General features: G+C 37.7%; 1 protein-coding gene across 4 annotated transcripts in view; it reads left to right on the top strand.

Moving 5' to 3' along the window:
* The window catches only part of LCLAT1 (lysocardiolipin acyltransferase 1), a 123,045-nt gene that overhangs the window by 64,098 nt on the left and 33,218 nt on the right, over positions 1-25,729 (top strand). For all 4 annotated transcript variants that reach the window (XM_074863889.1, XM_074863885.1, XM_074863888.1 and 1 more), the window contains one exon: positions 3,323-3,439. In XM_074863889.1, the coding sequence (XP_074719990.1) occupies positions 3,323-3,439 (117 nt within the window). The remainder of the gene's footprint in view (positions 1-3,322; positions 3,440-25,729) is intronic.

Genomic DNA, 25,729 nt, shown 5'->3' with positions numbered 1-25,729 from the left:
GGTGTTTGTGTGAATTCCCTCAGGTTGGAGAGGATATAAAAATGGGTTTCTCAACTTCCTGGATCAGTTTTCTAACCTTTAGCTTTCATATAATGGGGAACATCCCATTTTCTGCCTTTCGTTGAATCCAGTTATGAGCAGGAGACTTGCTCTGAATTTCCCCCAGAGATGTAGGCACAGGTGTGTCGCACAGGGGTCCCAAACAGCAGTAGGCACCAAGGTGCTTACATCAAATAAGATGGCAGTCAGTGCATTTGTTCATAAGTAATAGCAGGGTATGAAACTGTTTTCTTCAAATGCTGAGAGTAGCAGGAGGGGGAGGAAGGGCATTATTCTTTTTGGTAGAGTGAAGGCATATCCTACCCTTGCTTCAGGATTGCATCAAAACCCTTTGAACTTCCTGACTTGCTGTAATAAATATTGTTTAATGCACAAAGACCTGTGGCTTGATAGTTGTTAGGAAGGGAAGTGGGAGATGATTTTTCCAGATGACAGTGATCATTGTATTAGCTAGGAGCATTATTCTAGTTTTAATACCCCATTACACTAGGGTCATGCAAAAGGGGAAGGGAACAATCTCTGTTAATGTAAAACTTACAGTCCAGAGGCAAGACAGGGATACAAACATCAGGAAATAGCAGAATAGTGTTGGCCGCTGTGCCAGTGTCCAGCTGTTCACATGTTTGTAGAAAGGCATTGTAGTAAAGGGAAGTTTGTAAGATGTTTTGCAGATGTTTAAAGTGAGTTCTTTCCAAGTGCAGGGAGGTGCGCTAAGAGGAGGTTTGAAGATGATTGCTTCAAGGCAATGGGCAGTGGAGGTTCCAAAGCTTTTTTGCAGCATCAGTTAGGTCTTGCTTAGAAAACAGAACTGCCCATTTACTCTTTGGTTTTCCTGTGGTGCAAGTAAGAGTGTTTGTAAAACATGAAGGAATTTGTTTTCATGCTCCATCTGAAACAAAGTGCTAGTGAGCAGACATATGGAGAGGGTTTTTCTAAGTACTCTTTAATTGTGTTCAGTTTGAGATGCTTAAGACTTAGTTTTAATCTTTTTTTAGACTGCTTAACTTTATGTAGACTTATATGGCACTTCTATCTCAAAGCTTTGATTGACTTGATTTGCAGACTGCAGATGTTCCAAAGTGAAATCCAAATTCGGATATGCAGAAAATGACAAAGATACTTCTTCTGTTCTTTGGAAGAAACAATACATTAGCTTGAAAACTTTGTGATAAATTAATTTAAAACGTTTTACTTGAATCACTTCAGAATCTGGAAAAGAACTCGACTTGTATACTTTTTATAGGAACACTCTTGATGATTAATGTAATTTCTTAGAAAATAAAAAGTTTAAGTACAATACAATTATACCTAAGAGGTAGAACCTGGCTTTTTAGAGGAGCATTTAATAATTACCAGACTACTCTTGCCTTTTCTACCATACCAAGTCTTGCTCATGACTCACTTTGCAAGTTTTGCTGTTGCAGAGGTAGGGCTCCTAAAGGCAAGTTCCCTTTGCTGATTCAGAAGAATCCATTTTCAACACTGAATGGAGTAGTAGTTGAGCAGACAAAAATAGGTGCTCTGATCATGTGGTTAAAGATATATTGCATATGTCCAAGGAAAGATAAATTTAAGTTACATAGCCAAGTGTAATTTTAGTATTTCACACATTCTGTAACTTTAGCAATGCTTTTTGAAGATGTGATATTTTCAAGTATTTGTACATTTTGGCAAATCGGCAAGAATTAAATCTTTGGATTCTCTTTGCTGAATCACTTGCTTGGCTACAGGGCAACAGTTTTCCTTTCCTCCAAATCACGTGGTCAGGAAATCTGTGCACTAAATCTTAAGGTTACGTGTGTGAAGAGCGGTACTCATGCATGGAAGCAGTGAAAAATACTTGGTATACTGGTATGCTATAACATTTATTAATAGGTAGATAGTATTTCAGGAGGGACACCCACATTCCTCGATAAACAGAGCTCATGCAATTTAGGAAAGAAAAGGTGCAGGAAAGTTGCATTACTGCAAAAGGACATCTCACGCTACTGTTGATTTGTCCACTTGTGCTATTGTTCCTTTACAGGAAAAATGAAGATGACTGTAAGGTAAAGGACTTAATTAAGGAGCAATATGGTTTTTTGTTACTCTGTCTCCCATCTCTGTGAAGGTTAACTGTGGACACTTACAAAAAGAGCTGTTTCTGTGTGAAAAAGATGATCTATTGCTTAGGCAATGATTTTGTTCCATAGATTTGTTGCTGGGATCTTGTCTTTTAAAACACCTGTAAAACTATATTAATATGAGTTATTTAATAATGTAGTTGATCAAATTGATTTTTTCCATGTTGCCAAGGGAGCACTGCATGTGTCCATGGCCTTTTGGCCCCAGGGGAGGCACAACAGTACCTGCAATGGAGGAGTAAGTGTAGCCAGCAAAGTTTGGCTGCTGAGGCTGCTTGGAAGAGCCTCCTGCACATCACTGGAGAACAAATTGCTTCCTCTCCACCTGTCTAGAGAAGTTTTTGCTTTACTGTGTCTGCATCTTCCTTGCTTAGCGGGCTCTCTTAGCAACTGAAAAGCCTTTGTTTGGTTTTCTCGTGAGAGACTTCTTTTTGCCAGACGTTCGAAATGTACTTGTCACAGGGTTTAGCCATGCTTCTTTCCAAATGCCTTGTGTGTACTCTACGGACAGTAGCAAGCATGTGTTACAACACTGGTTAGTTGGTTGAAAAATTAAAACAGGATAGGTATGTGCAGTGCAAGTTGATGAATAAAATGTGTCAAGTTCAGAATGAAGACGTAAAGTGCCATTTTGATTTATTAGATTTAACTGTTTTCCTTCATTTAATGTTTTCTTTTCAAAGTAAGTTAAACATTGACCTCAAGGTATTTCGTTACATAATATTAAACGTACATTACTGTTCATTGTGTCTTTTGATTTTTTAAAAAATTAGTGAGCCAATTACACATTACTGTGAAGTGAGTATTGAAGTGTGTGAAGATTCATGAATAGATTTTAACTTATAGATTTAAGATTGCATTTGATAAATATGGAAGATTTATGATTATTTCCTAAGATGAAATGAAAGGGTAAAAAGGCTTTTCTTGCAATTTCTTGCATGTTGCTCTCCTCATACCATACTATAGCCAACTGAAAGCACACCCGCAGTCTGCCTCCATCTGAAAAGCTGTTGCACATTCGTACTGTGTGAACTGCTGTTGTACTGTTTCTGTCATATAATAATTATATGGTCTACATATATAATTCCTGGTCTACATTCACACTAATAGAAAATGGTGCTTTTTATTCTCTCCTTCAGCCAATACCAAAGCCCGCAGTAATGAATTCGCTGAAAAGAATGGACTTCAAAAATATGAGTACGTCTTACATCCGCGAACTACTGGATTCACTTTTGTGGTTGAGCGTCTAAGGGAAGGTAATCCTGCTCTGTATTTATGTTCTCTTTTTTCCTTTAAGATAATGAATCTCGCCCAGGCTGTAGAAGCTGATGTTCACAAAAACTGCTTGAAGTAATTTCAGAAAAACTTTATGTATTCTGATCACAAAAAACCCCCTTGTTTGCAACCCTACTTAAAATGATTGTAACATGGAGAGATTTGAAAGAATTGGTAACAGATACTGATACCATCAGAAGATATGCAGTGAGTGAAAATAACATTTTCACTTTTTTTTTTTTAAATATTATAGCTTGTTTAGCAGTTTATCTCAGAAAAATAGTGGAAAAGATCTCAAGGACATTCAGCCTTATTGTCTGTAGCGGTTCTTAACCCCAACTGAGTGGTTGACATGGAACACGCAGACATGTATAACACTGCCCTCTCTGAAAAGCTTCTAAGTCTGAGAGCTCAGACGACAAGTTGCTGTGTTAAATGGACAAGAGGAATGCACAGCAGCATGTAGATGCAGCAAGTCAGCTGCCCAGTGCTGCCAGCTTTTTCAGATGATGGTGACTTGGAGAAGTTGTGTAAGATAGGAGTTGTGCTGCTTGACAGAGTGATGGGTAAGAGAATGTGTGATACTTGCTTTTTTACCTAGAAACGGTCTTCCATCGCTGTATTAATCTGGGGGTAGAGATCGAGTCCCTGTTATCAGGGGAACAGAGTATAAAGATGTGATTGGTTGTTACATAGAGATGTCCGTGGGTTGTTTTGGGAATGGGCATTTTGCTGAGATTTAAGGCCATAACAGTGTTACCATTAAATAATGCTGATGTGGTGGTGATTCAAATACAGATGAGTGAATGTCTGCAGGATATATGAATGTATGGTTGAAGAAAATAAACATTTACAGTAGTTATGAAGTGACTTATTTATAGGCTAGTTCTTCAGGAAACAACAATACTAGATCTTTAACACTTACTGGATATTCTGACTGCTAGAAGAAGTAGTTTGACATTATTAAAAAGAATAAGGGCCTTAAGAATAAGGGTAGATTTCCACTCCCCCCCCCCCCCCACCCCCCCCCCACCCCTTGCTGGAATCTGTGCTTGGATTTTAGCAGCAGAGCTGGCTTGCATTTTGCCTAATTCCTACTAAGCAGATATTCTATAATAAACACTGATATCTTGTCTAGCTGGACAATACTAGCTACACCATGTATCTATTTGACCCTATCTTTATTGGACATTCAGCGGTGGACATCTTAGATTTTCATCTGTCTTGAATGTTTATTACTCAATTTGCTGCAGTAAAAAAATTTGCCACATATGCAGTTTCAAAAGCTGTTTTACTTAAAACTTTTCAGCACTAGGTTAACCTAGTGCATCGTATTTCTAGCCTGGAATAAATTTTCAGTTAAAGGAATGTTTTCCACTCAAAATATTATCAACTTAAAAAAAAAAGAAAAGATTCATTATTTGCTGCAGAAATGAGCTTTGTGGTTATACAGTCATTTTCTAATTTCATAAAAATGCCTTTCTCTTCTATTGCTGTATGAGATCTACGCAAATTAGGTTATTGGGTTATAAAAAGGAAAATATTTGAGGCTGATTAAGTGATTTTATGCAGTACAAAGCTGGGGAAAAAGCAAAAACATTCCTAGATTTTTTTTTTTGTTTTGTTCAGACTTTTAAATGCTTTTAAGTCCTACTTTTATTTAAGGTGGGCAAATATTGTGTGAAATATATAAGCTATATATATTATGACTGTATGCTATTACATAGTAAATTATGTGTGAGAAGGTAGTTCAACTAACATTTTAATACTTTGTTATGATTTACTAATACAAGAATTGGTTTTCAATTGTTTGCAAGTGTGCCAAATACAGACCATTTGTATTCAAATGTTTTATTTTTATGGACAACCTAACTGTAGTTGCTTGACTTTAAAACACTTCAGTATATTATATACCTGCATATATATGTTTGGTTTTTTTTCATCTGTAGAATATAGATATCCAGGTAGATTTTCAGATACAGATGGCACAGTTAGTACTTAGCTTTATTGTGCAGCTCTGGTTTGACTTATTTATATTATTAGAATGGCTTTTTTACAATTCTAATTTCTGATCTAGCAGTAATAAAGAAAACCAGGATTGTTAAGGATACAGTGTTAACATGAATCCCTGCCTGTTTATGGACTGTCCTAATGCTACAATAGTAGCAATAAGCATAAAAATATTCTTGTTTCCTTTTTACCAGCTCATACTGCAAGCACAAAGTGGTGTGTGTGACTTTAACATGCAGGAGGGAGTAGTGGAGGTTTTAACATCATGTTTACGTCTTTGAAAGTATTTTTGTGCAGAGATGACAACCTTATTGCCCTATAGCTCTCCTGTGAATACATTTTGGCTCGTGGCTCTTTTCCATTCCTGAGGCTCAAGTGTCTTTACTTCAGGCCTGAGTACATTATTTTGCTCCAAAAATAGGTTGATGAAGAGAGGGGGGAAATGTCATTAGAAGTTTAACTGCTTTTTGAATGTTGAAAAAACTAATTTAATTTGGCAAGAACCCTGATTAATATGCATCACAAGCTGTAGCATGAAAGAATTACCTGTTATTACAGAAAAATAACTATTAGTGAACCTTCTGAATAGAAAATTGAAGAATCAGGAAAAAATAACCTTCAGTAAAATGTTCCTTGTATCTCTGCAGGAGAGTCTTTTCCTAGAGAAAGCTCTATCTGCACCCTGACAGCATAATCCGAACAGTTAGCAGTCCTTTGCTTTCCATAGGTGGCAAAAATTTCTGAAGCATGTGAATGGATTTTTGCCAGTGATGACCAGCACTCAAATTCCTCCGTCTGCCTTCTCGCCAGTCATTATTTCAACTATTTGATCTCTTTGGCCTGTAGATGCTGCTATGATGGTTTCTAAGTTATTACTGAGATTATGGGAGCTAAGAAGAAAAAAAAATCTATATAATATCCACCAAAAAAAGCAATAAAAATTGTTTAGGCAATACATCTCGCTGGTTTTTGAGTCTCTTACCTTTTTTTCCACGTTCGAGCTCTTCATGAGTTATAGCTCTTACCCCCTGAGCTGACTCTTCTAAACAGAAACCCGGGTAAAAGCTGACTGTTTTTTCCTTTCGTTATACTCAGGTGCCAAGACAGTGAAAATATTATTTTACTTGTAAATGATCACATTACTGTTTTCCCATTCATATAAACCTTAGAATCACCCAAGAGTAAACACAGGCTATGGACATGCTTTAGATGTATAATTAATAATATGCTCAGGAGAATAAGAACTGCAGTTGTTGCTGGTTTTTTTTAAGCAAGAGGAAGACATAAATTTAATTTTGGGAAAAGTGTGTTCCTTTGTCTCAGTAATAATTTTAAGTAGTATGGTTAATATAATGTCATTGCGCATGGTAAGAGAAAATAACAGTATAAACATCAGAACACAAAGAGGGAAAGACTGCATGGTAGCTGGATAAGGTCAGCTTGCTAACTGATATGCAGTATAAAGTGTTACCTGAAGATGTGGAAGTAAGAGAGGAACAAAAATCTCAATCAGGACTAATGAAGACGAAAAAGTATTAAAAATACTTAAGCTAAACATAGATTAACAAAACATGCATTTTTTACCCCTGCAAGAAGATCATCCTTCTTGGGAATGATTATTGAATTTCTAGTCAATTGTGACAGTCTCTGTAACAGATAAAGCAGGTTTGTAAGATTCTTCATTAACCTTTACTGATGCATGTTACTCAAAATAGCACTAACCTTTTTTCCTAGCATGCTTTAAAGTTTGCTTTTGCAAACACTTTGGCCTTTGTCTATTCAGAATACTTAAAGAAAATGTATGAGCTCATTAATTACACATTTTCTCAGTGCTGAAGCACATTTGATCACTTTGATCACTTACTGTAGCAGCCAGAGGAATTGCCCTGTGGAAGACCAAACGTTTGCTGACCAAAGTGAACTCTGCAATCCCGACTACTATCACATCTGGTTAGTTGGCTATTGATGGAAAGCAAAGAAAAATGAAATAGTTGATTTTCGTCTTTCTAATTCTGTTCATTTGATCAAGTATGTCATTTGTCTCACCTCAACTGTTATGAATCCTGGTTTCAGTCAGCACCTGGTGAAAAATTACTAGAGCTTTATGCTATATTTCTTTGGGGAGCAAAGGTGAGCATTTTTGGAAAGAGGAGAGTCAGAATGTGAATGAGCAACAGAAAATTAGACACCAAAATGACGATTAGTCATGACTTTTTTTTTAAACTCATCATCACATACCTCTCTTTAACCATCTCCTAAAATCATATTTAAGCTTTTTTCAAAGCCTGAAACTTCTAATAGATGTTATGTATGGGGTCATTTTTGGCAGAACTCGAGTTAAGGCAAATCATCTCCTTTTACAAAATGTGGGACTTTGAAAATGACGGAAATGTGCAGCAATTTAAATAAGACTTTTATATAAGCATGCCTTTAACAATGTTAATTAAAAACATTTATGGTTTATATAATGCGTATGAAGAACTAGTTTGTGAGATCCTTCTGTGAAGGGTCAGGAAGTTACTCAGAAATTAAGTATAGGTTTTCAGGCCTGGTTGCGTTTCATAAAGTTTTTTCTGAAGTGCCAAATGACATTGGAAGTTCAGATGGCTTGGATGTTCAGTTTCAAAGAGAGGGAAAATAATACTAGTTGATTTGATTCAATGTTGTCTGGATTCATTGAATTACATATATTATCTTGGCATAATATCTGTAATTGTAGCCAAATAGTCTGTCAAGAGAAAATAGTTGTTTACGAATGTTTTCTTAAAATTGTTTCATGGCTTCTAAGTATTTTCTCAGGACTAAATAGTATGTGTTAAGACAGAGCTCGGATTTTAAAGCATCTTCAGAATATTATTCATACTTTTGTAGACAATCATTTCTGCCAACATTAAATTTTAACTGACCTCTTTTTGACACTTCTATATCCATCAATTTAATATCTGGATACACTGGACTGGATGTTCCTATTTTGGGGTTTATATTTTACTGGTTTTACAGTATGATGAAGAGTCAGAATTATTTGCCTTATTATAGTATTTCAGCTTCAGTTTTATTTCTGGTTCATAATTAGCCAACTGAAAAAAATATTGCAGATAACAGCTGCCAACTGCAGCATCCTAAAATAAAAAAGATACAAATTTAACATGCTTGCCTTCATTGCATATGCTTACTGATGGAGTAAAACTGTGATTCTCATGCTGTTTCCATGATTTGTTCAAAATTGATAGTTTTGCCCCAAAATAAGTATTTATATACACACAATTATAAACCACTCTGTATCTTCTGCTGTTTATACCTGAGTTTTACAGTTGTACAGCATTTCAGTAGTTGCAATGCAAGTATCCCAATCTGTTTCATTGCTAGAGCAGGAAAATTGTGTTTAGGCATTCAATCCAGGATACCTATATATAGCTATGTAAATATTTTAATCCTGTGACACTTATTGACTATTATGTAGATTCTGTATGCTTTTCTGGAAGCTATAGTATACATGTATGCATATTTATGTACTTAACTCTTAATGCCATTTATTTGGGTTATGATATAATGTGCTTATATGGCACTTTTGAGCTAATAATCTAGGGAGATGGCGATTTGCAGATTAATATATATCTAAGACAGTTAATAGACAATGATCAGCAGTTCTTGAAAGCTGACACATATGGTTTGGTTCACCTTCACTGGGGTGTGAAGTAGCCAGAGTTACATAGCAGGTCCTTGTAAGTGGCATCTGGAAGTCCTTGCTATGCATGGAGGATATAGTAAGCTGCTGTATAAAGCCTTAAATAGCTTATAGACTGTCCTTTGGAGATGATTCTGTCTTGAGCCCTGCAATCATCACATGAGCCAAGGTGCTCAAATTTGATGTATTTGTGTAAATGGTGTTTAAAGTTGAGACTCTCAATTTAATAATTCATTAACGAGACCCTCCAACTTGAAGTAGCCAGAGCATATTAACTCCCAGAGCTTTTTACTTACTCTGACTTTGAAAGAGAGGCAGGTAGAAGGCTGCTTTTATGAGTGGATGAAATGTCAGTAAGGCATGCTACCATGCTACTTCCAGAAGCTTGTCCTCTGGTGTAGATGACACTTCTACTCTGCACAGTGATGTCCGAAGCACCTACAGCTTACAAGACAGATGCAATTTGTTCTTTCAAATGTAAATCAAAGTAATACCAATTTCTAAGTTGTTATATTTGGGGTTTTTTTAAGGGCAAATTCATGCAGGTGTAAAATTCAGGTCTCTAATAACTCTGTTCATGGACTGAAATGCTCTCAGGCTGTGGTAGGTGGGGTGTATGAATGAATGGATGTATGTATTAAATATACTGCTTTCTATTTTGATACACAAAGTTTCTTTCCTCTTCACATAAATATTGGGTGAAGCATGTGGGTCTTGGTCACAGAAGTGTCTGCTGAATTATCTTCAGAGGTTTTATGCTCTCAAACTGAACCGCATAAGCCCGAGTTCAGCAGTTTTCAGGTTAATGCATAATTTGTTTTCTGTGTAACAGAGGTACAGGATGTAGAAAGGACCCACATCAAATGGCAGTAAGAGTTGGAAAATGTTTTTAATGAAAGCTACCCTCCCTCTTTGTTACTGAACAGATTTCTGACGCCCAGAATGATATGCTGGGCCACTGCTAAAATTTCTGTGGGTTTTGGCGAGGCCAGAGTTTGCACACTGACCAGCACTGCCATCTCTCAGAGCAGCTCTCGCCTGTTTGTGCTGGTTGCTCGGTGCATGCATAAACCAAAACCCGTCTGTTTTGGAAATAGGAAAATATAAGTGGCCACGTGAGCATTAACTTTAGGTCCTCAGTCGACTAATTTCACCCATATGTCTGTCAGGGTTGCAGAGATTAAGCAGCAACTCTAAACTATTGTTCCTCAGTGCAAGGAAATTCTTTCTTCCTGATGCGTGGGGTTTTGTTTTTTGTGTTGTCTTCTTTTCCTCTGTGCACGTGTGCCTCCCAGAGTCATGTTACTAAGTAGACTGATACTCAGAAATTACAGACCTATTGTGAAAGAGCTTTGAGCAGTTCTTTTAGCTGAAGATGCAATATTAGAGCTTCACTGGTTGATGTTATAATTGAACTTGTGCTTTTATGAGAATTGGATCCTGTGCATTAAATAGCATAGCCTTTGATATAGAAATATCAGTATGTAAATTGAAGCTTGCATGCCTTTTTTAGGCCTTTTGTGTGTTGGTAGAAAATTCATAACAAATTAGTTAGTTTAAAAAAAAAAAACAAACAGCAAAGACCTTTGTTCAAAAAAAGCCTTTCATTGCTAGGCATGTCTGTGAAATTCAGCAATGCAGAAAATCGGATGCAGGCTGTTGTGCTTTATTGCGATGACAGTTGTCTCTCTAATCTGGAACATGGGAAAGGGCAGCTTGACTTTTTCCAGAATCATGTTAACTGTTGATGATTACCATATCTTGCGAACATCTGCATGTGTTGGCTTTGGCATACTCCTCAGAATGAGCACCAGCTTTCTTTTAGATATTTCTGGCCTTTTGGTACATGTTGAAGTTTCTGTTACTATCTCTTCTTTCATGTGTTACTGGAGCAGTATTCTGCACTACTTGCCCCACCTCTGTGGCAAACAGTCCATCGTTTCAGTCCTCCTGGGAAGGATTTGGGTTTTCCAAACCACTCTTTTCTCTCCCCATCCTTTCCCCTTTCCATCCTCCACTGCTTTTGAGAAGGGAGCACAGCCTTTCAGTGGAGGGTTTATGGTGTATCCATGTAAGAATCACTACCACCCATAGTGTTTGCAGGTTGACATGTTGTTGTTTGTCACCCACGCATTTATGGTTTTACGTTCTTGAGCCTATCAAGATCCATCTACTGAAATAATCTCCTTACACTCTTATGTGTGAGTCATGGCTTGTGACAAGCAGATATACCATACGGTGGATCATTTTCCGTTTACCTCCTCGCAGGTTACTAATAGTCGCTGTGGTAACCATATAAAAAAAGTTATTATTTGCCAGCAGTTACCCCACAGTGGTATTAGAGGTTTCCACTGTTTTCCCTTAACTCAGAATACACAGTATCTGTGGTAACGATGTGGTAATGTTTGGCGAATGTGGACTTTTTTTAATTGCTTCAACTGGAGGCCTGGAATTATGTTAGCTCATCAGATCACATACGTAGAAATGAAGCTTGGCCACAGATGAAGTCAGGAAAGATGATTGCTTGGTGAAAACTAGAGTTATTTTCTCCAGAACTGAAAAGATGTTCCTGCTTTTTTTTTTTTTTTTAGTCTAATGTTTATCTCCTCTTCAAGGTATTTTTTAAAAAGGTTTTTCAAGTTGTTTTGGTTAGGCAGTGGACTGAGAGTGTGTGGAACAAGGTGTATCTGCTGGTCTAGACTTGGTCAGCATCTCTCTGGGTGTGCATTTTGACAGGTCATTCATCTAATTAGAATATTTAGTTGGTTTAACTATAGGGTCACTCAGACCGGCACAGTAAGTTTAGCACAGGGTCTTGCAATATCCTTGGTGCTTCCCTGAGCCTGCACAAAACACCAGAGAGTCCACTTTGTGGGCTTGTTGACTACATCCTTGTGACAGGCTTGATACTAATAAAATATACTGAATACTGTAAGAATTGTCAAAGGTATTTGGGGCTTTGTGTCAGAGTATTGAGCTTTGTGGTTGTCTTTAAATACTTACGGTTGCAGGACAGACAGTAGGTGACCCTTGGGTAAAGTTCAAGTTTATTACTCACTGCTCGTTCTTGTCAGCCAATGATTCATGATTTTGCAGGTGATGTTGGTTGGATTGGTAGCATATTTAATTATTGCTGAAGTTGAAGTTAATTCTAACAAGCAGAGGAATAGTATTGATATCTACTTATTTCACATGGCTTTACCAGATGCTCTTGACAGCATACCTATTTCTCCGCTCTGTTTATTAGTAAGGCAGATAATTGATTCAAGCAATTGAGGACAGAGGAGCCTAAACATACGTTTTCCAGGACAAAATACTGCTTTAGTTTCAGTTAGAAGATGATGTTTCCTGATGTGTTTTATTAGAAAAATAGCAGCATCTACAGGCTGAACAGACTAATCCCAAATCAGAGTCCCATTGTAGAGGAGATTCTCAATCATAATTTGATGGATTCCCCATTCTTCCACTTTTTGCAGATGCTAGCTGTTTTCATTTCCAGCTGCATTAAAGTTGCTGCAAATGTATTTTGTGTATTCCTGATACCACTTTTCTATATGAGTAATTGCTGGCAGGGGAGAAGGTCCATGGAGTATCATTTCAGTTGCTGGAAATGTTGGAATCCTCCAGCTGTTCAGATATAGCCCCCAAATCTGTAAGATAGTAATAAAACTTTCAATCTCCTCTACTTGCAAAATTTGCTGCTTATATATCATTAAACCTTAAGTAGTTTTTTCATTCCTTTCTGTTGTTACAGCTTCAGCTCTTCTTCCCTTTGCCCTCCTCTCAATACCCTGCCATTATTTTCAGGGTATACAAAAATTAGCCCAGCATCATACTTTTCCAAGCTGACTCAGATCCCTGAGTTTGGCAGTCATTTTCTCCAGAGATGTTGAGAGCAGTGCCACATTCATGAGTCCTCGATGTTGCTATGGTACTGATGCTGAAAAACGAAAAACATAAGAGGGCAGAGGAGCTTGGGAAAAATTGTAGTAGAGTGTAAATGCTTTTTAAAATAGATTTTTATCAAAACATAAACTTCAGCATAAATTCAACTCTTGACCTCATTCATCACCTTATATGTAAACTGAAATATTGCTGTCTTTAGTACTTATTTTGTCAACCTTTTCCTGAACTGCAGGATTCTGGAGAGCAAGAAATAAGGTCTTGGCTCTCAATGTTCTCACTAAACATTGGTAGATATAGGAGGGGTTTCCCTTTACTGCTGATGTGCCATGCCAGTTATTTCAAGTGCAGCACAATGTGAATTAACTGTTATAATGAAGTATATTACAGATGTAAGGTTTGAATATGTTTTCCCATAAATTCATTTTTCTGTGGAATAGCTACCAGTTAAGAATTGGAGAACTGTTTTAAAATATACATTCAATATGATAGTGTCTCTCCTTAATCCTATTTCGTACTGTTAAAAGCCAATAATATCTTAAGCATCTCTGAAATGCATATCGTCTATATTTAGACTTATGCAAAACTGTAGTTCAGTTTGTGTTGGTAATCATTGTTGATCTTGCAGTATAACAATAGAAGTGAGTGCTCTTGGTGATTATAAAACAGTTCCAGAAGCGGGGACCTGAGCAACCTTCTGGCTGGCTTGTTCTGATCACTGGTCCTTCACTGCGCTGCTCTGAAAGGAGCCAGCCTGTCCTGATGGTGTCTGGCATCGCACAGACAGTAAGGACATCTATTAAGAGAAAAGTGTAGCATGCATGATAAATAAAAAGGGAGACGTTTTCAAAAATGCTTCAGAGAGTTTGGAATTTGTGAGCAATGGCACGTTTGCGTTGGAAGTTGCTATGGGTACTGATGTTGAAAAGCCAAACACACAGAGGGCAAACCTTAGAGACATAAGGCCCATTTAAAATCCTATAAGAATTAGTGTTCTTTAAATTTGCTTGGATGCTTTTGAAAAAATCATCCCTCAAAAGGATTCTTTGCTTAAGTGCTGTCCAGGTTCATCCTGTCAGGAGCACCACTGTGATTTAACTAGTACTATTTCTGCCTTCACTTATCCAAAAGCATTCTTTCCAAAAGACCTGAAAGCTCCCTTTCCTTATCTATCATACCTTTGCTTTGCTGCTCTTGTAGCACAGATCAGAGAATTAAATGAAACACACACTCAGCAGCTACATGGCTCCTTCTTTCCTTCCCATTTTTCACTTACTATTTGCTAGGACTGTGTCTTTTTGAGGCAGGTATTTTGGTTTTGTACATTTGAAACAACCATCTCACTGGTATATTAGCATTGTTGAAGCAAGTAGCAGTTAAACTGCAGCTGTCTCAAATAGTGCACTCTGCATGTCCACAGCATTGCAAATATTTAATAAACTCCTTAATAATATATTCCAAACCATACTGAGAGGCTGTGGAGATTCATCAGGATTTATGCTACCTGTGGTGCTAACAAATTCAGCTGACATTACACACTGAGATATGCACGTAAGCATGCACTCAATGTTAAAATATATACATAATTTCTGATTTATAATAGCAGTGTTGTACATTAGGAGAGAACATTTTCAAAGGATTATTCGCCTCCTTGAAGGGATAAATTCTCTTGACTTTCAGTCTTGTGCCTTTCTGTATTCTGGCACATGTTGTAATCAACCAGCAGCATATTCTTTTTCACGTCGTCTTGTTTAGATAGCAGTGGACAGCACAGAATTCATTAAAACCGAACAGCCAAATGCTGGTAGAATATAATGAGCCTATGACTCAAATGGTGGGTTTTCTCCTGTAAGGTATGTTATATTGTGTACATACAGAGCTGTGTATATGTAGAGGAGTTTTGGTGGCTGATTTCTGTCTTTCTTTGCAAACTGTCTAGGATGAGGATCGTATTCTAAAACCTCATTAATACAGTTAGAGAAAATAAATCTTACTTAGCCTTTGTGGATTTAGGTAGTAAGGATATATCCCCCACGATTTTTTACAAGCAAAATGATTGTACTCTGCTACTCCCTCTGAGCTGACTGAAAGCACTGTGGCCAGACAAGGGCTGCTTTACACCCAAGCTGAAGAGACTGTGGTAACGAAGCCAGCGTGGGTTTCAACTAGTCAAGACTATGAGCAAAGTGAGCTCACTCAGTCTGCAAAATACTCTGGGGCATCCCCAAGCCAGTGTAGCATTGTTGTCCAGAATGAGTTTCACTAGCTTCTTGCTAGAGGTCCATTGCTGCCTCTTAGCTGGTCGAGAGAAGAAACTCAATTGAATAGGTACACATCACTTTGAAAACATTCCAGATCCACTATCCGGATGCTCTGTCTTGATATTCAAGTCAAATGGCCTCATAAGGTGCTGCATCTTTTCAAAATAAAACAGGAGAAAAACATTGGACATTCAGTTTGTATAACTAAATGCTGAGAAATAGGAATTTCAATAAGTGAGATTGAATGCAGCCCTCTTGTGGTGTATGCTTTTGAGTGAGAGAACAATGTGTTTTGCCAGTCTGGTATTTCCTTTGCTTAGAATGACAAACTTTTAACAATGTATTTCGTGCTTTTTCATTTAAAATGAAAGAATGGGGGTTAAAAAAAAGTCAGAATGAGAGCTTTTACCAGCAGGGCTTTGAGGATGATCTGCTATGCAAGAAGCTACGAAGGAATAAAGCAAGTTCCATAATCTGCAGTGTTCTCTGGAGGAGCCCGAGGGGGGGGGAACCTAAGGAAATGAACTGAGTTTCTTCCTAGGAGAAAGGTGGAATTTGGGAGTATCTGGTTATAACTCCAGAAACATTGCCTTCATTTTCAAAAATTCTATAGTAACTGTTTTACAGCTGTTATCTCAACATTGTTTTCTTAAAATATTTTGCTATCCAGAAACACATTCCTAAAATATTTTCATTATTTTAGTAGGAGAATTGTGGCAAATACAAAAGGACAAAAGTAGTAGAGGTAGCTGAAAGAAATGAGAGGCTTGAAGATGTATGCTCTGACAGCAGATTCTCAAATCCAAATCTTATACATTAATGTTTTGTGTCTGAGTAATCCAGAGCACACTTTAGGAAATAGTCGTATATCAAATGGGATATTTGAACATGGTTACATAATAAGCACCTTCTAGTTCTCAAATTTTGTTCTCTTAAAAAAAAAAAAAATTAAAACAAACAAACAAAAAAAAGCCCACAGAAGTTTTTCTAGTTTTCAAGTGATGTTTCTTTGACTTTCATTATTAAGTTGTACTTCTGCTTTATGGAGCAAAAATGTCATGTTGCTTTTCCTCCCCTGGAATTTGCTATGTATATTTGGTGTGGACAAAATCGAGAGTTATCTTGAAAAGGAGCACCAGCATAGTTTTAATCCCAGAAGTATGACACTTCACAAAAATCTTTCTCTGAAAAAAATAACCACACTAAGGAACCAATTATAAACAAATAAGAACACAACAATATGCTGGTCAGGCTTTTGTTATAAAATAAACAAAGACTACTGAGAACTGCATATATTTTGTCTGCTACTTAGCACACGCTGTAGCTAAAATGGAAAGTTCTGTAGAACCGAATGATAGCACTAAGTGAATTGGCATTTGCAATTAGTTTTCCAGTGGTTTGGTGGTATTAATAATGCAGCAGAAGGACAGGATATCCTTCAACTAAGTCAGTATGAAAAAAGGTTTTCATTAGCATTACAATGAACTTCGAGAACTAGATATTCGTACTCATTGGAAAACAGGTTTGGGGAAGCAAATTTCTCATTCGAAAATGTTTGGTGAATTCTGGAGAGTATCTAAATATGACTATTATCAGAAACTGTTTTTAGTATAGTGGAGGGATGAAGTATCTTTCTCAGGCTGTTATTGTAGTTCATAAGGTGTTATTTTCAGCAGTGTTTATTATACAAAAGAATGTTCAGAACCAGATAAATACACTAGGGGGACAGGTTAAATAGGAATACACCAAAGGAGTTACTTAAAGTACAAGAGAAACAAAATGCTGACATGGATGAGATAAATTATTCTTTCTGTTGTTTTTCCATAATAGTCTACTTTGTGGTCAAAACCAAAGAGCAGCAACTAATATATTTGCATATTTGTGGGCAAATTTAGATGAAGATCACAAGTCTTCTAATTTATCAATCAAGGTAAAATGAGATTGAAGCAATCCAGTCCAGAGGAGCTGATGCTTATCAGTAAAACCTTGGAGCTGAGAGAGATTAATTGGAAGCTATCAGATGCAAGTTGATGACGATGAATGGATAGACAAGGAAGCAGTATGCCTTTTTCTAATTGTTGTCACCACAGACCACAGGGCACTTGTGTTTATCAGAATGGTCAAATTAGTCCAGCCTTCAAAACAGAGTATGCAATTCTGCTAAAATGGAGATGACCATCTGGCAGCCTACAACAACTTTGGCATTTGCTGCCTTTGCCAATATACCCCATCCTAAACTATGTGCTTAGATTTTAGCCTGATGCCGAGCTACATCTTTATCAGCCAATAATATCTTTTAGGTGAATTACTGTGCAGACTATTACACAATAGCTCAAGATCATCCAAATTCTTAGTCTTTTCCACATACTTGGTTAGAACACTATCAGGATTTTTTTGAAGGATCTCTTCCTACACCTCCCTGCACTAAACACTTCAAATACACTTTCATGTAGTCCTTCTCACTGAATTACTGCAGTTCTGTCCTCTGCATGTCCTGATGCCTGTGCCTCAGATAGGCTTGAAAGTGTAGCATAAGTGGCCTCACCAGTTCTGCAGAAGACAGTTAATTCTTTTAATGTTCCTTCTCTCTTATGCCACTGCATCCTTGTTTCTGTCTTCATCTGAGAGCAGAGGGAGAAAACTGTCAACTCTGAACTTCAAGGGAATTAAGAAAACTCAAGCCTTCCTGATTTTGTCTTTCGGACATTTCTTCTTTCTACTGTCTGTACACTCGCCACCACATTCTTGGTCTGGCACTGACTATGCTTCAATTAAGAACTAGTCATTTCTGTGTATTACGCTTGTTCTCCTCTTGAAAGAAGCTGTAATTTGGATAGGTCCCTCCCTCAAGCATGAAAAACGTGATGCTTTGCCAACTTCCCTCAACAGAGTCACCCCACATCAGGTACTTGTCAGAAGGACCCTTCTGCAGGCTCTCTGAGACTTCTGCTCTGTCTACCTCCACCCAAGGCAGCCTTAGCTGTGCCTGATGCCTGGCAGTTGCCCAGTACAATAGTGTTTGTATCCAGTGTACGATGGATCAGATTCCTTGCCACACGGCAGATGCCTGATAGTAACATTTCCAACTTAACGTTTACTGAGATATATTTGGTTCCTTTTTTTGTTCAGTATAAATAACACACCCCTTATATGACGTTTTGAGTGAAATTCAATTAGCAGGAATACAAGTAGGGTGGAGTTCAGTAGTTTCCCTTTGTTTACCAACAGAGGCTGGTGGAGGTTACACAGTAGAGATAGCTTTGGGTTGCTGCTCTCCATTTTATAAACAGTCGTGAATAATAAGGTCCCCCCTGCCAAACTTGTGTTCTGGATGACAGCTGGCCAGCTGGTCGCTCTCAAAGGAATTTGCTTCAAGTGGGTTATGTGCTTGAATGATCATATCCATCAGATTTGAAGGCAGGTCTGTGTTGAGTAAATCTCCCAGAGGATGTGAGTACAGCTCGGTGAGGGACAGGAAGGTCTGTACCAGAACCTTGAATGGTGTGCTGGGCAGAGTGCAGAGACCTGGGGTAAGGTGTCCAGCTGTAGCTTTTCTGTGAATTTTTGACTGGGCTTGAAAATAAACGACTGTAACACGAAGTCTGGAAAGGAAGAATGATTAAGCCTCCACTAGCAAACAAACAGCAGGTAGTCATCTTGTTAACCAGAGGTGAAATTTGGTCCAAAGTGTCTAGTCCAAGAGTAGCAGATGTGAGTGGAACTTAATCCCAGAACTGCAGACTGCTTTAAGTATCTTAACAGAGAGGGAAATGGCAAAGTTGTTTTTATCAAACCTGTGACCCAGCTATTGCAATATTTCAGTATTGCTCAGTCTTAGTGTACTGTGAGAATAGAAACATCTTACAGGTTTTTTTGAAAATGTAATGGTTCTGTCACAAGGTAGAAGTTCCCTTGCAGGAATTTCAGTGCAAGATTAGGTTAAGATAACTAAGTGTCTGTTTTGTCCTTCAGATTTCTGGCAGAATCGCTCACTTGTTGAAGTTGGTAGAAAATTTCATACTGATCGTACTGGAAAGGTGGTTGGATGTGTTGCTGCACAAAACAAAAAATTATATGATGTTTATATCAAGAGTGTTTAAAATCCCAGTGTTTCAAGTAGATATTAATGTGTTTATTCTAAATCTCAGTGAGGCTTCCTCTGTGTACCTGTCTTGTATGTCAGTATGTTGGGATAATAGGTAGTATGACTTCGAGAAAAGGTAATAGAAAGGAGATGAGAGAAGGTCACTATTTAGCTGTCTGTGTTTGCTCATTTAACTTGGTTAAACTGGATGCCTGTGAGGTGTCTCTTCAGTAACTGAAATGTGCATCCCCTTTAAGTGTAAAACATCAGAAAAAAAAAGTATCAAAACAGAAGAGGTGAAGATGAGTGGGAAATTGCTACTCATCTGTTGAATGGAAACTTGATGTTAAATAAGATCTTCTTATGTTTCACCGTTTGAAACACAGTAAGAGTTCCAGGAACCTAATTATCTAGCAATGGATGATGACATGGAAATATATTAAATATACATAGATAGCTAACCATGAATACTTGATCCATGCAAAAGAAGAGCCTCGTTAATTTTTATGTAAATTAAGCAACATTGAAAGTGGCAATATAATAAGCAACAACTCTGTTCTGCATTTAAATAGAACAAAGCAGCAAATTCACATTTGCAATACAGCCTTTCTTCTTAAATTGTCTTTTCCTGGGTAGATATTTTAATGTATGCTTTATTCACAGTAAAAATGTGGTCTTCATAGGTATCGTCTTGTCTAGAAACAATCAGAGAAGTTAGCCTTTTAAAAGCTAATTTAATTCTTTGGTGGGTGTCATGTCTGTTACTGCTTTTAATGATTAAAGGGACTGGTGTTGAATCAGTGTGATAAGCAGGCATAGTTAATGCTGAGATTGCGTAAGGACTAGCTTATTTCCAAAACTTTGTGGAAGTACTGAAAAGGGATGCTTCCTACCAGGAAGTAAGAATGTTGATTGTCACTGGCCTGGCAGAGATGGGGATGCTCTGAGTGCAGACTTAGCTGCACCACGCTGCTTCCTCAGGGGAACAGCTCCAGCATGAGTTCAGCTGAGAGGTAGCTTGTTATCCGAAAGATAGGGAACTCACTTGTGGTGACTGAGTGTAGAAGAAAAACTGAGGAGCATTGAGGAGAAGGAAAATGTTCAAAAAGGTGGTGCATTTACCTTTAGCCTTCTGCTGCAGATTTCTTGATAGATGGCAATGCTTATCCTGACTCTTTATGCATGGTTAATTTATGCTGCTCGTATTACTTCATTTCAGAATTGTCCATGGATATAGAAAAAGTTCAGACACAGGTTATGTATAGAGCTTTTAAAACTCTCTTGGAGCTGTTGGTCTTTAAGGGTGAGGGACGAGGGTATTAAAGCAATTATTAAATGTATATTAATATGCACTGGTAAACAAACTTCAAAAACTGTTAAAGAACAGATGCCTTTGGCACATTTCAATGGTAAGCATATGGCTATTCAATTTTGAAATACAAATCCCAAGGCATTTAGATGAGTGCCTGTCAAATAGTTTGTCATGACAGAGGGTTCAGCTTGGAGCTGCAAATTCAGTCCTATTCTTTCTTTCCAATCTACTGATTAATTTGACCAGTTGAGCCACCACTCAGCTTCCTGTAAAACAGGAATCCTTAATCTATGGTAAATGTACTGCGAGAGACATGCAGGGCACAGTCTTATACCTCTGCGTTATACAGTGCTTTGTATTACAAACGTCTGAATATCTTAGGAATGGCTGAGGTCAAGTGTTTATGTTAGGGATAACTAAAAAAAATTAGAAGCATCAACTGAGTTCATATTATAAGGCCCAAAATAAGAATATACTCTTACTGCAAACAGTTTACATGTGCAAAGTTTGTAGATGAAGCTTTTAACACTTGTGCTGCAAGTCAAAATGACAAAATCCTAATTTTTTTACTTAGCTTGTTTCCAAATCTACAACTTTCACATGGAGTTCAAGTCTAAAATGAATGAATAATTTTATTTTATAAATGTCTGTGAAACAGAATCGAAAAATCATAGTGACTTAGCTTTATAGTTGCTAATGAGCACTGCTTTTACTAATGGAATGCTCTAAGACTTGGTCATTGACATTACAAAATCTGAGTCTTCCTTCACAGATCAGGTTTGGGCTTTGAATTTAAAAGCTGATGGTAAACTCAATATTTGAAGGCCTAATGTATTCTTTAAGGGTGAGGCCAGATTTCTCTATTGCCTTTCAGCATCCAATATCATTAAAACTTAAAGGACTGTTTCATTCCATTTGTTGGGGGACTGGTAATTTTGTTTGGATGAAACCAACAATGAAAGCAAAATTAAAAATAGAGAAAAAACGTTATAATGCTTGGAAAATTTGACACTCAGAAGTCAGTGAACATCACAAAGCTGTTTGTGGAATCTTAATTTGGCTTTCTTACATGTATATATGAGATGATCTGGTCTTTAGCTAAATGGTTGCATGCCGTTCTCTCCACACACATGTCCTCTGCCTCACTGAGCACTCACTGAAGGAGGAACTTTTAAATATTTTGTTCTCTCCTCATCTTTGGTGTGTGGCCTATATTGCACTATTCAAGCTCTTCTCTGAAAACAGAATTTCCATATAAACATCTCTGCTGCTTGCTGCTCTAGTACTAGAGTGCTTCCTGATCTTGAAGGAGTTTATTTTCACAATATCTGTATTTATCTCATGCATGTGGGAAACTGAAGTGCAGCAAGACTAAGGTCAGGTCTACTGCCTGGTTTTAGACACCTGTGGGCTTATTTTTCAGTCATAGACTTTCTGTGCAGCTGGGGATGCTCAGCAGCATGGTAAAACTGACCCTAGAAACTTCTGGTCAGCCAGACCAGAAGATGTGAAATTAAAGTCTGTTTATGAAATAGTCAGAAATAGCATACAGTTCTCTTGGGTTTTATTTAGCATGAAGATTGGTTTGAGACTCAGCTGCGTAAAGTTGAACTTGTCCTGTTTCCTCCCCCATCACTCTGTTTTGTTCGATGCAGACCTTTCTGGTCCTGCAGCGAAGGAAGCAGAGCTCCTGCGCTCTGTTGTTACACAACCCCGATTCACTGCAAGTTCAGGTCCTGGGGCAAAGTAGTATATCATCACAGAACTAAAGATAATAGCCGTTATATAGGCAGAGGCAACCTTAGATCTGGCATTTTCCTACATCTGAACTTTACAACCTGATGTTCTTTATTATTGATGTGTTTTGTTATTCTAAATGCTTTTAAACACTAAATTAACAGCCGATCGCACAACAGATACTGCTGCCATTCCTCCCCAGGCTGGGTTTCTGCTTTGGTTGCCAAATTCCCTTCCAGAGCTGTTAAATAGCTGTCCCCTTGGCATTTAAATCAAACAGCTTCCTTCCCTGTGCTGCATGGGTGGTCACAGGCAGGAGCGGTGAGGGGACATAGCATGGCCTTTTACTCACAGGGAATGAATGGTGCATGAACTGAAGGCTAGAGTTGAGAATACTCAATAAGGACAGATTCTTCCTAAATTTCAGCTGTAAACGCTATAAAATGTTTGCTGAGCTTGTGCAAAATTAAGATTCTTCAAAGGCTCATAGTTGTTAGCCAAATTTGGGATGTTTTCTTGGAAGTTGGCAAAAGGCATATTACTGACATAAATACCATCTCCTGCCAAACTTCCAAGTCCCAGTTCCAAGGCTTGGGGATGTTAGTCCTTTCCAAAGAAGAAACCAGCTGAAATTTTTCTGTGACTTTTTAAGTAACAAAAACATTTTTTCCATAGCCTCAGTCTTTGATATAGCTGAATTGCTTTAGCTGAGATTGTGGTGCCCCTTCTTCCCTTCAAAAAAATTAATCTGAGGCTGAAAGAGTCTGGAAATTTAAACCACTTGAGTCCAAGTGGTTTAAACTTGACGTTGTACATAGCAATTACAGTAGGGTCTTGTAATGAAAGACCTGGGAAATTGTAATGTGAAGGTACTAAGCCTGCTTTATAGTAAAAGAAATTGGCTGTTGTGATCTGAGTTGTTTCATACTACCATAAAATTGGTGTTCAGGAACTTTATTTTTAGGACTAAATAACCCAATCTGGACTGGACAACTTGTCCTACTTTGATTTTTGCTTGATCAGGAGAATGTGTGATACATTGGCATTGCACTGTGCAGACTCAATTCAACCATCTAAGGCTAGTTTGTTAGGATATCATCTTGCAATATGAAACGTCTTTTTGCGAAAAGAATGTGAAGAATTTTGTTACTAATAACGGCTTACCCTTTATGGGTAAAGTTATTTTGCTCCCCTCCAAGATGAATGCAGCTCTCACCCACTTCAGTGAGGATCTACTGCTTTTCTGCCTGCCTGCTCTTGCGAGGCTGGATCCTTAGCTGGGGTGAATTAGTTTAGCTCTGTTGAAATATGCACAGCTTTGCTGCTGTACATCCAGTCAAGTATTTGCCCTTCTCTTAACTAGAGTGTTTGGGTTTGCACTTGGAAGTTCAGGTTTTTATTTCCCAGCTGAACTTGAGTAAAAATAAACGGTTCTTAAGTTGCTTTGCTTCTCAACAAGTTGCACAACTGGGGTGGAGGGGACGGAGGGATTATTAGTCCACCCAAAAGCTTTGTAACCAACCGTGTAGTTTTATGTGCATGTAAAACAGCAACTGCCACCGGGGAAAAATACAGGAAAAGGATTGTTTTTCAACAGGAGAATTTTTCTTGTATGAATCACCATCTGGCCTGCAAATCCTCGTGTCATAGCAGTGGTCGTGGGGGGAAGGAGCAAGCCTGCAATGCCAAAGCCAAAGAGCGGGGGAGGTGGATGAAGCTGTTTTGTTTTGACGGCAATGGACAGTGCCAGCTCAAGTGCCAGCTTAACCTAAAGCAGGAGGGCAATCAGACCAGCTGGCAAAAGTAAATAATTCATTCTTACAGATATAAAGAGGCACCTGTCTCAATTTGATATATCTGAAGGGGGTATTCAACTTTCTGACTTCTGTGGGAGGTGGGCACCTGACGAGTCCAGGTCTCTGCAAAACCTCCTCCTTGCTCTCATGCATTCATCGTGCTACAAAATAAATAGGTAAATCTGGCACATTGGCAGTTTTCAGGGATGCTGTTCTTTCTTTCTCCAGTTGACCAACATGTCCTGAAATTTGGTGTTTGCTGTCCCCTCCTGTATATGGGCAGAGGTTGATGGGAATTTAATGGTTTATTTGTATTGATCTAGGGATAAACATGAATTCATTGGAAGTCAGCGTGAATATTAGGTGTCAGACATTGCTATTTTTATATTGCTTGTGTCTTGTTGATACATTTCATTATAAATATTTAAGAAGGAACAGTTAAACATTTTTCTTTTGTAAAGTATCTTTTAGGTTTTGGGGGGGCTGGGTTTTTTTAAAGCTTAACAAAAGCAGTATGCTTGGTATAAAATTAAGTGCAGTAAAATACTGGTAGTCTCCATTTCCAGGTTAGTCTCGCTTTGAAAATGAATATGTTAGCAATACTAAATGAGAAAAGATATTTACCAGCATTTATAGAGCTTCATCACTTGTTTGGGTTATGTATGCTCTTTCATATACAAATATTACAGATATTGTATGATTTAATTCCTGTTTTGCTTTTTAAACAAAGCCAGAGTCAGAACAAAAGAAACTATATGTTCCACTAAATGTGGCTGTTACCCTTTATTTAAAACTACTTAACTCAAAATTAATAAGCCAACAGTGGCTTGTGTGTTGTAATGACCATGATAAAGAAATAGTTTTGATAAAATCTTGACATGGTTTATGGCCTGCTGTACTTCATGTGAGACAGGATCATTCCAAAATTATCAAATATCCTCCTCACCCCAGACAAACAAACAAAAACCCTTAGACAGAAACAAAATAACTTTTTGTACTTTAATGAGATTGTTTGGTAGCCTTACAAGCAGTTGCAATTTTAGTGATGTTTATACAAGAGATTGCATAATGGCAATTTAACACATGAACGCTTTAAAAGGAGCTACAAAAGCTGAACCTCTGGGTGCAGCTGACTTCAGAGCAACAATGGAAGCCCACCTGTCTGCAGGCATGGTCTTAGAAGCAAGTACCTTTCTTCTCAACCATCCAGGAGTTTAAGCAGAAGTATTTTCATAAGATTGTTTTTAAGATTTGAAGAGTAATTATTTGTAATATAAAATCTTTCACCTGTGGTGACTCTTGTTCTGGAAATTTAAGGAGTCAGTTCATTTTTGTGCTGACCGCTATAGCTTCTCTGAGAACATCTGATGAATTGAAACTCCTGAGGAAATATGCAGTCAGTTGTAATAAGTGAATATAAAATGTGTTTTTTGAAAGAGGACAAAAGACAGACTAACTCATCCTTGTAACAGTGATAACCTTT

Source organism: Strix uralensis, chromosome 3 (genome assembly GCF_047716275.1).
Source record: "Strix uralensis isolate ZFMK-TIS-50842 chromosome 3, bStrUra1, whole genome shotgun sequence".
Classification (NCBI taxonomy): domain Eukaryota; kingdom Metazoa; phylum Chordata; class Aves; order Strigiformes; family Strigidae; genus Strix; species Strix uralensis.
Note: the sequence above shows the minus strand (reverse complement) of the source record. Positions and strands in the feature narration are given on the sequence as shown.